Source organism: Eulemur rufifrons, chromosome 16 (assembly GCF_041146395.1).
Source record: "Eulemur rufifrons isolate Redbay chromosome 16, OSU_ERuf_1, whole genome shotgun sequence".
Taxonomy (NCBI): Eukaryota; Metazoa; Chordata; class Mammalia; order Primates; family Lemuridae; genus Eulemur; species Eulemur rufifrons.
This window is the reverse complement of record NC_090998.1, coordinates 331,161-344,235: the sequence shown is the minus strand read 5'-3', so window position 1 is coordinate 344,235 and position 13,075 is coordinate 331,161. Positions and strand designations below refer to the sequence as shown.

Here is a 13,075-nt window from a genome sequence, read left to right as displayed (position 1 = left end):
GTGAGACTCTGTGTAAAAAAAAAAAAAAAAGAAAAAAACTATTGTGCTTTTCAAAGGAATTGTACCAGCTTACTGATACCAGCTACTTTTTAAAAATATTTCCCTTCTTTTAGTAGCATTCAGCAGTATAGTGAGTGCTCAATAAAATATTTGTAGTTGATGAAAATTATACATATTTGGTGAGTAGGAAGAATGTGTTAAGATTACTAGGAGCCTGAGGAAGTAGAGAGAAAATAAAAATGAGTTTGGGCTATACATAATAGTAGGAAATTGCATACACTAAGTAACTTGGTATGGCTCTTTCTGCCTACAAATGATCCCGTTTGGAGGCCAATGAAAACGATCTCTCAAGAGAGCCTGCGTAACAAAGTCAATCTAGCCAGAAAAGTAGGACTGGAAATTATTTCAAAATTGTTTCAAAGCTACCAATAGTTTAAAAAGAAAATGCACTGGCAATATTTACAATAATTAAATTTTGTTTGCTTTTACTTACTTTGTTGAAATGAGTTTCATAAAATGCATTTGTTATAATTGATCATCAGGATTTTTTATTGTACTTCCACAGGAATTGGAGAGGCCTTCTAGAGAGAGATAAAAATTTATTTATATAGAACTCACCCCCAAAGAATGAATTACAAGGGAATAGGAAACTAATACTCACCTTGTTTACCTTGTGCCAGGCACCAGGCTAGGCACTTTCATATGTTAGCTTATTTAATCCTTAAAACAACAAAACAAGGTTGGTGGTATCCTCATTTTTCAGAAAAACAAGGTTCAGAAAACTTGTGCCTCATATTAATAGTCTGTGTATAAGAGCCAGGCTATGTACTCAAGTTGCTTGATTTCAAAGCATATTATCTTTCTACTGCCCTCTACAGAAGAATTCAAAGTACTCTACCGATACGAATGATCAAATATAGGTAGCACTTTGCCCATTTCACAGATAAGGAATCTTTGCATGAAAACTACCAGGTGCCCCAAATCTGCGGAAATTGGGCAAAGATCCCACAGCCTTGAGGATTTGGTATTTTGGGGCTGTATTGCACTGACTCCTTTCGTTAAATGTTTGTTATACATACAGGTGGCAGTTTTCAAAGAACGGGAGCAAAAAGAAATTGAAGCCATGCATTCCCTCAGGGCAGCCAACCTTGCCAAGATGACAATGGTGGACCGCATAGAAGAAGTAAAATTTTGCATTTGCCGTAAGACAGCCAGTGGGTTTATGCTACAGTGTGAGCTCTGCAAAGACTGGTTCCATAACAGCTGTGTTCCCCTTCCTAAATCAAGTTCCCAGAAAAAAGGATCCAGCTGGCAGGCTAAAGAAGTAAAATTCCTTTGCCCTCTTTGTATGCGGTCTCGAAGGCCCAGGCTAGAGACTATTCTGTCACTCTTGGTATCCCTTCAGAAGTTGCCCGTACGGCTGCCTGAAGGAGAGGCCCTGCAGTGCTTGACAGAACGTGCTATGAGCTGGCAAGATAGAGCACGGCAGGCGCTAGCCACAGATGAACTGTCCTCTGCCCTAGCCAAACTGTCTGTGTTGAGCCAGCGCATGGTGGAACAGGCGGCTCGAGAAAAAACTGAAAAGATCATCAGTGCAGAGCTCCAAAAAGCAGCTGCTAATCCAGATTTACAGGCAAGTTTAGGATTTACATTCTTTCTTTCTTTCGTGGGATAATATTTGTCAGTGTGTGAATAGTAAATCAAACCTGTCTTACCAGTTGATTAGGAAAATAACAGTAACTTGCCAGCAATTGTATCATCCATGACATCTTCCTCCTGCTACACACATAGCATTTTCTTTGGATACATACCTACTGAAATACTACCTGGAAATATTGGGTGAACCTTAGCATCATAATCAAATAATTTGATTTCTACTAACTGTTGCAGAATTCTCTTAGCCACTTAGTGAGTTCATTGCATTTTTGGTGATCTTAAGCACATATTAATTACCCATGTTTGCTTAGTATTTGCTTTCTGTTCATCTTGGAATTACTTGTTGTTTAGGGGCACTTACCTAGTTTCCAGCAGTCCGCTTTTAACCGGGTGGTGAGTAGTGTATCATCTTCACCTCGACAAACAATGGACTATGATGATGAAGAAACAGATTCTGATGAAGACATTCGGGAAACATATGGCTACGACATGAAGGTAATTACATGGACAGGCAGTGTAGGTATATACTTGACCATTGGGGGGTTTCTTTTTTTTTTTTTTTTTTGAGACAGCGTCTCACTCTGTTGCCCGGGCTAGAGTGCCATGGTATCAGCCTCGCTCACAGCAAACCTCAAACTCCTGGGCTCAAGCGATCCTCCTGCCTCAGACTCCCAAGTAGCTGGGACTACAGGCATGCACCACCATGCCCGGTTAATTTTTTCTGTATATATTTTTAGTTGTCTATATAATTTCTTTCTATTTTTAGTAGAGACGGGGTCTCGCTCTTGCTCCGGGCTGGTCTTGAACTCCTGAGCTCAAACGATACACCCGTCTCGGCCTCCCAGAGTGCTAGGATTACAGGCGTGAGCCACCGCACCTGGCCGGGGGGTTTCTTAAAAAAAGCTATTGAACCGTGATGTTTGAAGCCTGAAAGTGGAAGAGAAAGCTAGTCATCTATCCTGAGTTTATGATGATAACATTTTTTCCAAAATTCCAAAAATACAGATCCCCAAAACAATAATTTTTCTAAAAAATTTTTTAAAAATCTATATTTTCCTCATCTTCTGGCTCCTTATATCTTAGAGGAACTTGAAAAATTATACCTTATTTAAAGCTTTCATGGCCAATTTTAGTCTTTCTGATTTTTTTCTTTGAGGTAAAGTCTGTACCGTTGTGTTCTAAGAGTCCCATTCTAGCTGTGTTTTAACATTTTGCTCTGATCTCTTATCTGGATGGTGCTAGGTAGAATGTCATGTTCAGAGATGGGAACTACTTGGGTCCAACGTTAGAATTTACTGAGTTATAGTTGCAGTTAGAACAAATTATTTGCCATCAGTATGAATATCTTTGTAATAGCCTTACACTGGTGGTGAAGAGAAGCTTTTGGCAAGTTTGTTTTGTGTTGGATTCAATTGGCCTTTCATTGTCACTTTGTGTCAGGTACAAGTCTTTTGCTTTTTACCTGGTAATAACATCATGATCTAGGCAGAGACCCACATTGATGTCTTTTAGGATTCTCAGTTGCTCTGTTGAGAATCTATGCTTGTAACCTGGGAATTCTTACTCTGACATGAGAGCCTGCCTCCAAAGAGCAAGGGGGGTTTCCATCTGTATCACTTGATTATCTTTTCTTTGTATTTTCAGCATGCAGATCAGGTAGGTACTGCTCATTCTTAGAGCATAAATTTGATCAGCATTAAAACTCCTAGGATGTAAAATTTACATCCATCATAGATGCTTTTAAATTCGTCTGTTGGAAAGTATTTTCCTCAAGATAAAAATGGATCTGGGAGATGTTTTAATGAAAGAATTTTCAGTTATATGACTTAAAGACTTGAGAAAAGTTGAAACTTGAATTAGCCAGTTCAAATAAGCTTTTTAAGCACCTTGTTACCCAGAAGTTAATGATTGTCTTTGTTTACGAAGTTGTATAGGATGACCAGGAGTGGCTGAAAGGGAATGCAGCCCATACCAAATATAACCTAGTTAGCTTTTTTACTGCAATACTAGAATCACCTGTTTGTTTTATCGTAGAGGCCCCTAGTACTTTGGTGGTGTTTGCTTTCTAGCACATAGTCACCCACTGCTCTAGAATTGCTTAACAAGATGGGCTTTGCTTGGAAGTAGATTGGTAACCTGCGAAAGCAAAACATCACAAATATTATTGCATGGTTTTCAGGGCTGGGGATCAAAACTGTAGTTTGATATGGTTGTGTGGAGTAGTCTTTTTTTTTTTTTTTTTTTTTGCAGAATTTATATGGGAATCTTAGCTTGCTTACTCTCTTCAATAAGCAGGTATTGGCAGGTAAAAGAATAAAATTATGGATTTTATAGTGTTAACAATGTATTTGACAGCTTAGAAGAGTAGAATGGTGGCAAGACTTATGGTAATTCAGGGTCAGATTTACATTGATGTTGGTATCTTTGAATGAAAAAATTAATACTGTTGAGCATTTTCCCATAGGGCAAGCAATTATTATGTAATGAAATTTTATTTGCCAATTTATTTGCATTTGGCTTGGTGATTTTTCCCTTTGTATGATGTCCCCTGTTGTGACTATGAATTCATCCGTGAATTTAATATTTTTGCTTGAGGAAGAGCCCATTACTGGTTTAGGAAGAAGAGTAGGTAAGTATATAGTAAAATAAAATCAGTAATTTTATCTTAATTACCATAACATTTAAATGTTAAAACAAATTGTTTATACTTAGCATAGTTTGGCTACTTCATTTTGCATATAATATATCTTGTGATCACCACCAAAATACTCTGAGCAGCATTCAGAAAATTATTACTTAGGAAAATACGTATTAATGAAGCAGTCTGTCATGGGTCATTTGGGATTGTGCTTGGGATAACCTTCTTTTAGATATCAACATGATTATTTCCTTTTAAGGCATGTTGTTTACCTTTATTGAAACTCTCCATCCATATTGCAGTTTATATTTTGCAAATGCGTATATGTGCAGAATTGCATATCAGAAAGGAGGGTATAGAATAGTAGCCTAGGAAGTTCCTTTATGTATCCCAGTAACTGCTTTTAGAGAAGGGCATATTAAGCACTTAGAGTCTTTCACATTTTCTTCTCCACCTTGGTTAATACTTGGGTATTTTGAACTTTGGTGGAAATAGAGTAGATTCTTTTCTAAGACTTGAGTCCTGCTTAAAGTTAGATAAGGCTGGAGTGACAGATCTGTACGTAAAACACATTTCTCAGTGAGGGGCCATTTCACCTTTCCTTGCAGATTTGCCAGTAGTGGGACTGAATGGTAATTTTCCTTCTTAGAATAATTTTTAAAATATTTTAATTAGCCAGGTACAGTGGCATATGCCTGTAGTCCCAGCTACTTGGGAGGCTGAGGTGGGAGGAGCTCATGAATTAGAGACCAGCCTGGGCAAGATAGCGAGACTCCATCTCTTAAAATTTTTTTTAAATTAATTTTTAAAATAGACCAGTAAAAATTGTGTCTGTGGTATACAACGTGATGTTTTGACATGTGCATATATCGTGCAATTATTAAATCAAGCTACTTAACATATTCATCGCCTCACATACTTATTTTTGTAGTGAGAACATTTAAAATCTAGTCTTAGCAGTTTTTAGATATGTAATACATTATTATTAACTGTAGTCACTGTGCTGTACGATAGATCTCCAGCGCTTATTCTTCCTGTCTAACTGAAACTTTTTACCATTTGATTAACATCTCTCCATTACTCTCCACCCACACAGCCTCTGGTAACCACCATTCTATTCTTTGCTTCTACAAGTCCGACTTTTTTTAAGATTCTATACAGTATTTGTTCTTGGGGGAATAATTTTTTAAAGCTTGCTGTTTTTCAATTCTTTTGCTTCCAACCTTCATATTTAAAATGTGTCTCTGGTAGACAGCATATTTAGTGGGATCCTCTCTGGCTTGAAATTCTGCATATATACATATTTTTAAAGTATAAACTATGTAATTTGATCTTTTTACCTTTTTTTGAGATTGAGTCTTGTTTTGTTACCCTGGTAGAGTGCAGTGGCATCATCATAGCTCTGTGCAACCTCAAACTCCTGGGCTCAAGTAATTGGGTCTTTTTTTTTTGTATTTTGTCTTTTAGGTATATTACAATTGCTGTCTTTTAATTGGAGGTGCTTAGTTCTTTTACCTTTAATGTAATTATTGGTATGATTGAGTTTAAGTTGATTTTCAGTATTTTTCATCAGCCCCTTTTTGTTTCTCTGTTATTCCTTTCCTGCTTTCTTTTAGGTTATTTGAAATTTTTTCAGTGTTTTGTTTCTTTTACTGGCTTCTTAGCTATACCTATTTTTATTTTTTTTTTTTTAGTGATTGCTCTAGTGCTATCAATGCATCTTTAATTTACTAAAGTCAGTATTATACCTCTTCACACTTTCCTAGTGTTAAGTCACACTTAAAATGTTCTTTTTTTTTTTTTTTTTGCCTTTCACTGCTTCCATCCCTATTTTCTGGTTGTTGTCCTTTCCAATTTGAAAGCTTAGCAGAAAGTTCCCTGCATGAGTTACAGTGAAATAGCAGAGTCATGGTCAGAAAAGACAGTTCAAACCACTGAGAAGCAGCATCTGGGAACTGAAGTAGAGGATTTGTACTCTTCCACCTTTTGCAGTGTAGGACTTAAATTCTTGAATAGGGAAGAAGGCTACGAGAACTGTTATTCCTCAATTCTCGGTGAGTGTCCTTTTCTTCCAGAATCCTCTTATAAAACCTTTTTCTCCTAAGTTGTCTTTCCATAGCTAACCATTATTTTGAAACCTCTAGATTCTTGGAAACTATCCTGTTTAATTAAAGACAGCCTCATGATGACAGTAGGTCTTCCTCTCATGCACCCTAGAAAGAGAATGTTGGGTTAGTCATTGCATTATTGTCTCTCATCTTCCTAACCCGCTCTTTTATTTTCTGCTTTGTGATGTTGAACTGGGAATCCATACCAGGGGTTGCCAAACTTTTTCTGTAAAGGACCAGATAGTAAGTATTTTATGGTCTCTATTGCTTATTCTTTTTTTTTTTTTTTTCTGTATCTATTTTTTTCTTGTTGTTACAACTCTTCAAAAATGTAAAAACTATCCTTAGCTCAAAAGTCATAAAAAAAGCAGGCTGTTGGTTGGGATTGACCCCCAGGCTGTAATTTGCCAATCCCTGCCCTACACATTTGTCCTTTGCCAAATGCTTCTTTTCCGCCAGTAGGGGGACATTAGAGAAAATTAAAAGTCCTGAACAGTGAGGATGGACTTGATCTTTCCCCTATTATTCCCTATTCCTGTCATCATCATCATCTGAACTGAATGTTTTTTTTTTCCTTTTTTTTAATACCCTGGCAGAGGCAAATGGTTCCAATTTCTAGTTGTTGTTTTTCTCTCACATCCCTGAAACCAACCACATGATGTTCCATCAGAGATAGCAGAACTTACTGGCCAGTCCTTCCTCACAAAGATCTGGGTCCCATCTCTACAGGGCCCCCTTTTTAAGCTTTTACGTTCTAATAAATCCACCTCTTTCCTTTGTCACCTCAAGCCCTAGGGATAACTCTTTCCTGAAGTTATTATCTTGGTGTTACATTGGTGTTTCCCTTTGGCCTTTCAAGTCTTTTAATACACATTGAACAAATACCCTATATTATATTCTCTCTGTTGAGATACCTTGTGTGATTTCTATCTTCCTGATTGTACTCTGGCCAGCTATATAGATGAGTTTGTGGAAACTAATTTCATGGGACTATCATCTGAGACCTAATTAGAGCTCACTTAACATTCTAACAACTTTAAACTAAATGTTGTATAACAAAACCAATCTTTTTTTCTTATCAATATTACAGTGAAAGGAAGTTGAAGAAAATGATGTTATTGGAGGACCTGCTGCTGCTGTACTTTTGCTTAAAGCCACAGTTTCTAGGAACCTATTAACAATGCTATGTGAAGACTTACTGTAATTTGTATATTGTCAGTCAGGCTCTTTATTGGATTACGTAAGAATAGTTAGTTAAGATTTTAGATTTGAAAACCTTTAGAGAGGATTAAATGGTTTGTGTCCTTAAGATGTCACATCTAAACCTTTCTTCCTTTCTGAAGTCCATTTTATTTTCTTTTAAAAGGTCAAGTTTCCTCAGTTTGTTGATATGAGTTTTTATGGGTTGTAGACGATAGAAGGTATATTATTTAATGGTAATTTCTTTGTAGGTTTATTATCTCTGTGGATTATTTTTGAACTTTACTCTCTCTTTTGTCTTGAAACTATATGCATCATGCTTTTTCTCCCCAATGGACATTTCATGTCTTTCTTAGTGTCATATATTTAATTTTAATGTCATATTAAATAGGTTAAGTAACTCTAATTCAGAATAACCCTCTTTGTTTCTTCTTCAGGACACAGCCAGTGTGAAGTCCTCTAGTAGTCTGGAACCTAATCTTTTTTGTGATGAAGAGATTCCCATCAAATCTGAGGAGGTGGTAACTCACATGTGGACAGCGCCTTCATTCTGTGCAGAACATGCTTATTCTTCTGCTTCTAAGAGTTGTTCTCAAGGTATTACCCTTTTTTTAAAATGTGGGGAAGATAAGCCTAAAAATAGTGAGAAAATTTTATATTAAGTGTATTAATCTCTATTGAATTGAACAGAATGACTGGCCATGAAATGCTAATGGAACCCGAAAATGCTATTTTGGTTAGGAAAAGTCAATCCCTATTAGCGTTTTATATCATCAGATGATAATCTAAAAATTTACATAGAATTGTAGAGGCCTAATTAGAAGAATTTTAGAGGCCTGGTGTCTCAGTTCTATAAAATCCCTAATAGGTAGTCCTTTATCCTCTAGTTGATCATTGCCAGTTGTGAAGGAACTTGCTGCTTTTTAAGAATGTTCATTCTGGTTTGGGTTAGCTTTATTAGAATGTTCTTCCTTTCTTGGGAGTGTGATTTCTCTATGATGTTTACTTTTCTTTTCCCCAGTGAAAATAAATCTCACTGCTATAGGTCACAGCTTTGAAGATGGAAGTTGTTTATTTCTTTGTAATAAAGTTCAAGGTTTTATGGAACAGCATATTATTGTCTGTTCATTAGGAAGATAATCATTTATTTATATAGGGCAGCTAAATACTTGATCTTTTGGCATTGTCTAAAATGGAGAGAACGTGGGTTAAGAGACTCTGGTCCCCCCTTGCCACAAGATAAAGAATCAGTAGGGATAAACAATCAGGAAAAGAACCAATTTTAACTCTAAAGCAATTTTTTAGAGTGGGTCTTGGGATCCTAGGTCTTTTTGTTTTGTATTTGTTTTTATTTTCATTTACATTTTCATACTAATGTAAAGAATCTAGATATCTGAAGTCAGTTTTGGGGGGAGGTCAGACCGTCCTTCTAAATATTTACACTTTTTCTATAGCTTTTGTTTTTTTGTTTTGTTTTATTTTTTGGGAAAGGTTCTAACACCCCAAGGAAACAACCTCGGAAGAGCCCTTTGGTGCCTCGTAGTTTGGAACCTCCAGTGTTGGAGTTGTCACCTGGAGCCAAGGCCCAATTGGAAGAACTTATGATGGTTGGAGATCTCCTGGAAGTGTCTTTGGATGAGACTCAACACATATGGCGGATTTTGCAGGCCACACACCCACCCTCTGAAGACAGATTCCTGCATATCATGGAGGTATGGTTTTAAAGGTTACTTGAACAGTGGTTTAAAAACTATTAGAATATTTAGAATGCCAAGTTCCTTACAGGTACCACAAATGTTGTCAAGGAGATGGCTGAGTGGGCAGTAATCTGGCTGTCCTACTTACTTAAGCCAAAGAAATTCTGCTTTATGGTTTTCTTTATTGAGCTTTTATGTAATATTTAATTTGAAAAAAAAAAAAAAGCACAGGGATGGTTAAATAGAAGTGGATTAGGTGGGAGGGAGAGTCTGCATTCATATATCACACTTGCATAGCAGTGCGTACTTCACACTATGTTTTTATTTTTATATCCATGGTCTTATTTGATCCTAACCACAATCCTGAAGGCGGGTATGGTAGGGGAGAGACTGGTAAGGCAAACATTTACCCTGTTATGCATATGAAGAAATTAAGGATCAGAAAATTAAGGTCACACATCTAGTGAAAATAAAAAGACCTGGATTCTAACTCTGGCATCCGACTCCTAGTAATCTTTTCATTAGCTTCCTTGTTTCCATGGAATGGAATGGTACCAGTATCACCATTAATGGGTGCAGGTACATTTAGCACACTATAGTTTCTTTGTGGTTTGGAAGTCAGATCTCTTAAGTAACCTAATTTAGATAGTGTTTTCCAGTCTACAAAGCATTTTCTTCACAACCATTATCTCATCCAGTTCTCTTTATTACATATAAGGAGGCACAAAGTGTAAAGAGGTTAAATATCTTGTTCAAGATGTAATAGAATTAAGACATTTATAATCCAGTGTTCCTTTGGATTCTGCTGATTTTTACGTTCCTGTCAAAGATTCTCAAGTCTCAAATCTGCAAGAAAATGAATTCTCAAATGTTTTTTCTTAAGGAATTATAAAGTTTATGTTACATTTTTCAGTATTTGTTTCTCTAATCCCTTTCTCCATTCTTTTCTGTTACAAGATACGCTTTTACCGTTAGAATTTTAAATGTTTATTACATTGGTACATAATAGCAACAATACTAGAAAGTTGAAAAGAAAAATCACAATTTTTTTTTTGCTTTGTCACATGAAATATTTTCTAGCCCTTGCCAGAGTTACTGCATACCCTTTGTAATGAGATCATGGATACAGTTTTATATTTTCTTGATAATTTTGATAACTTCTTAACTACTAAGAGTTTTATTCATTAATAAAGAATTTTAGTGGTGGTAAATGAAGACCAAAAAAGTTGTTACATAATTTAATACATTTAGTACAGTTAAGTTTCTATGTAATGTTTTCCTCTGTAACAGAGATGCTATAGACTGTATTATATGCTAATACTGAACCTTTTTTTGCCCTTTTCCCCCTAGTGAGCTAAAAATAAGTCAAACATTTTATTTCAGGCTTGTCATTATCTTTTACTATTGTGTTATCTTCATTGAATATTGTATTTGTCTTCTTTTCTTTTTTTTTTTTTTTTTTTTTTTTGAGACAGAGTCTTGCTTTGTTGCCCAGGCTACAATGAGTGCCGTGGCATCAGTCTAGCTCACAGCAACCTCAAACTCCTGGGCTTAAGCGATCCTACTGCCTCAGCCTCCTGGGTAGCTGGGACTACAGGCATGCGCCACCATGCCCGGCTAATTTTTTCTATATATATTTTAGTTGGCCAGATAATTTCTTTCTATTTTTAGTAGAGATGGGGTCTCGCTGTTGCTCAGGCTGGTCTCGAACTCCTGACCTTGAGCGATCCACCCGCCTCGGCCTCCCAGAGTGCTAGGATTACAGGCGTGAGCCACCGTGCCTGGCCTGTATTTGTCTTCTTAAAATATCTTTAGAATAATATCATTTTGTGGTCTTTTTTTATTGTGATATAATATACATAATATAAAATTTACCATTTTAACCCTTTTTAGGTGGACAATTCAGGTGCATTAAGTACATTCCGAGTGTTGTGCAACCATATCCTTTTCCAGAACTTTTAGTCAGCCCAAACAGAAACTCTTACCCACTAAATAATAAGTCTTCATTTCCTCCTCCCCCAGCCTCTGATAACCTCTATTTTACTTTCTATCTGTGTGGATTTGTCTATTCTAGGTGCCATATAAGAGAATAATACTGCTTATAAATGTCTTGCTTTAAAAATGATTCCTATTTTTATAACTTTGAAGGATGATGGCATGGATGAGAAACCACTAAAAATGAAAGGAAAGGACTCTTCAGAGAAGAAACGGAAACGGAAACTAGAAAAGGTAGAACAACTTTTTGGAGAAGGAAAACAGAAGTCCAAGGAGTTAAAGAAAATGGACAAACCTAAAAAGAAGAAATTAAAATTAAGTGCTGACAAATCAAAAGAGCTGAACAAATTGGCCAAGAAACTAGCAAAAGAAGAAGAGAGAAAGAAGAAGAAGGAGAAGGCTGCTGCAGCCAAAGTTGAACTTGTGAAAGAGAATACTGAGAAGAAAAGAGAGAAAAAAGTGCTGGACATCCCCTCCAAGTATGACTGGTCAGGAGCAGAGGAATCTGATGATGAGAATGCCGTATGTGCAGCACAGAACTGCCAAAGGCCCTGCAAAGACAAGGTGAGTTCCAGTTGTTTATAGTCACGCGTGAGCAAGGTCAAGGAGCAATAGTCGTAGAGACATATGTTTGATATAATGATAGTATGTTTTTGATTCCAGGATTTGGACTTCCAACATACTATGTTTTCTACAGTTTTTATAAACTGTTTTGAATATTCAGGCTTCTAGCTTAGTGTGCTTAGTAGAAGAAATATTATATTAAAAAACCATATAGTTAGTGAACATAATGAAACAAGAGCATAGAGAAGCTATGTGACAACCCCTGGCAAATGATGCATTTCATGTGTAGTGGGCATAAGAAGTTTCAAATAGTCTTGTGCCTTCCTTGTAAAGGGTGGCTCAGAGAATTCAATACCTTGTCAATTAGCCACAGTGGCCTGTATTGTAAGAGCTATGGCAAATTGCTTTAAGATTGTGTTCCAAAGACCTGAAACTTTTGGTCTATATCTTACACTCAGGCCTATGTTCAGTCTCCTAAATGGAATATAACTTTTTTCACATCTTTGTGACAAATAATTCAGAATTATTTGAGAATTATGAGAAAATTAGCTCAGCAGAGGAAAAAGGTATTATTTAAAATTTTTGAACCCCCAATTTTAAGTATGGCAATTCTGTGGTAGCCATTCTTTAGATAATATTGATGATAACATCTAAGAAAAATGGGCAGACTTTGTGAAAAATCCCCCTTTAAATGATTAGAGGCATCTATTATGGTTCCCATCAGGAATATTGATAAATTTGTAGTCTTAATTTTATTTATTCTCATAATACCGTTTGAGATTTTGAATTCTAATAGTTCTTCAACTTAAAAATATGAACAGAATAAATAAAATTGCATCACTAATCCCTATAGGTTGTGCCCTTACTTATCTCCTCAATGAAATACTTACATACATTTTTTAGATCTTGAAGGGACCAAGAGGTCACCTTGTTCAGGCTCCTCATTTTACAGATGATTGAAACTGGGATTCAGTGAAGTTTATGATGGGACCAAAGTTACAGAGATAATTAGTGGCAAAACCAAAAGTAGAACCCTGGTTTCTGGCTCCCAGCCTCCCAGACCAGGTTCTCTCCACTAATACCCCTACTCCACCAATAATTATGTAAGTACAAGAACACATTCCAAAACTGAATGATACTTATATTTAAATTAGACTTATTAGGGATATTCCATACATTTTTGGAAAACAAATATGTATTAAAATATATATCCCATT

The 13,075-nt window shown here is 36.2% G+C and overlaps 1 protein-coding gene across 1 annotated transcript in view; it reads left to right on the top strand.

The window, feature by feature from the left end:
- KDM5A (lysine demethylase 5A) overlaps positions 1-13,075 on the top strand; it is a 93,764-nt gene that overhangs the window by 73,406 nt on the left and 7,283 nt on the right. Inside the window, exons 23-27 of the mRNA XM_069489853.1 lie at positions 1,082-1,633; positions 2,008-2,151; positions 8,040-8,199; positions 9,094-9,314; positions 11,448-11,858. Coding sequence (XP_069345954.1) covers positions 1,082-1,633; positions 2,008-2,151; positions 8,040-8,199; positions 9,094-9,314; positions 11,448-11,858 — 1,488 coding nt within the window. The remainder of the gene's footprint in view (positions 1-1,081; positions 1,634-2,007; positions 2,152-8,039; positions 8,200-9,093; positions 9,315-11,447; positions 11,859-13,075) is intronic.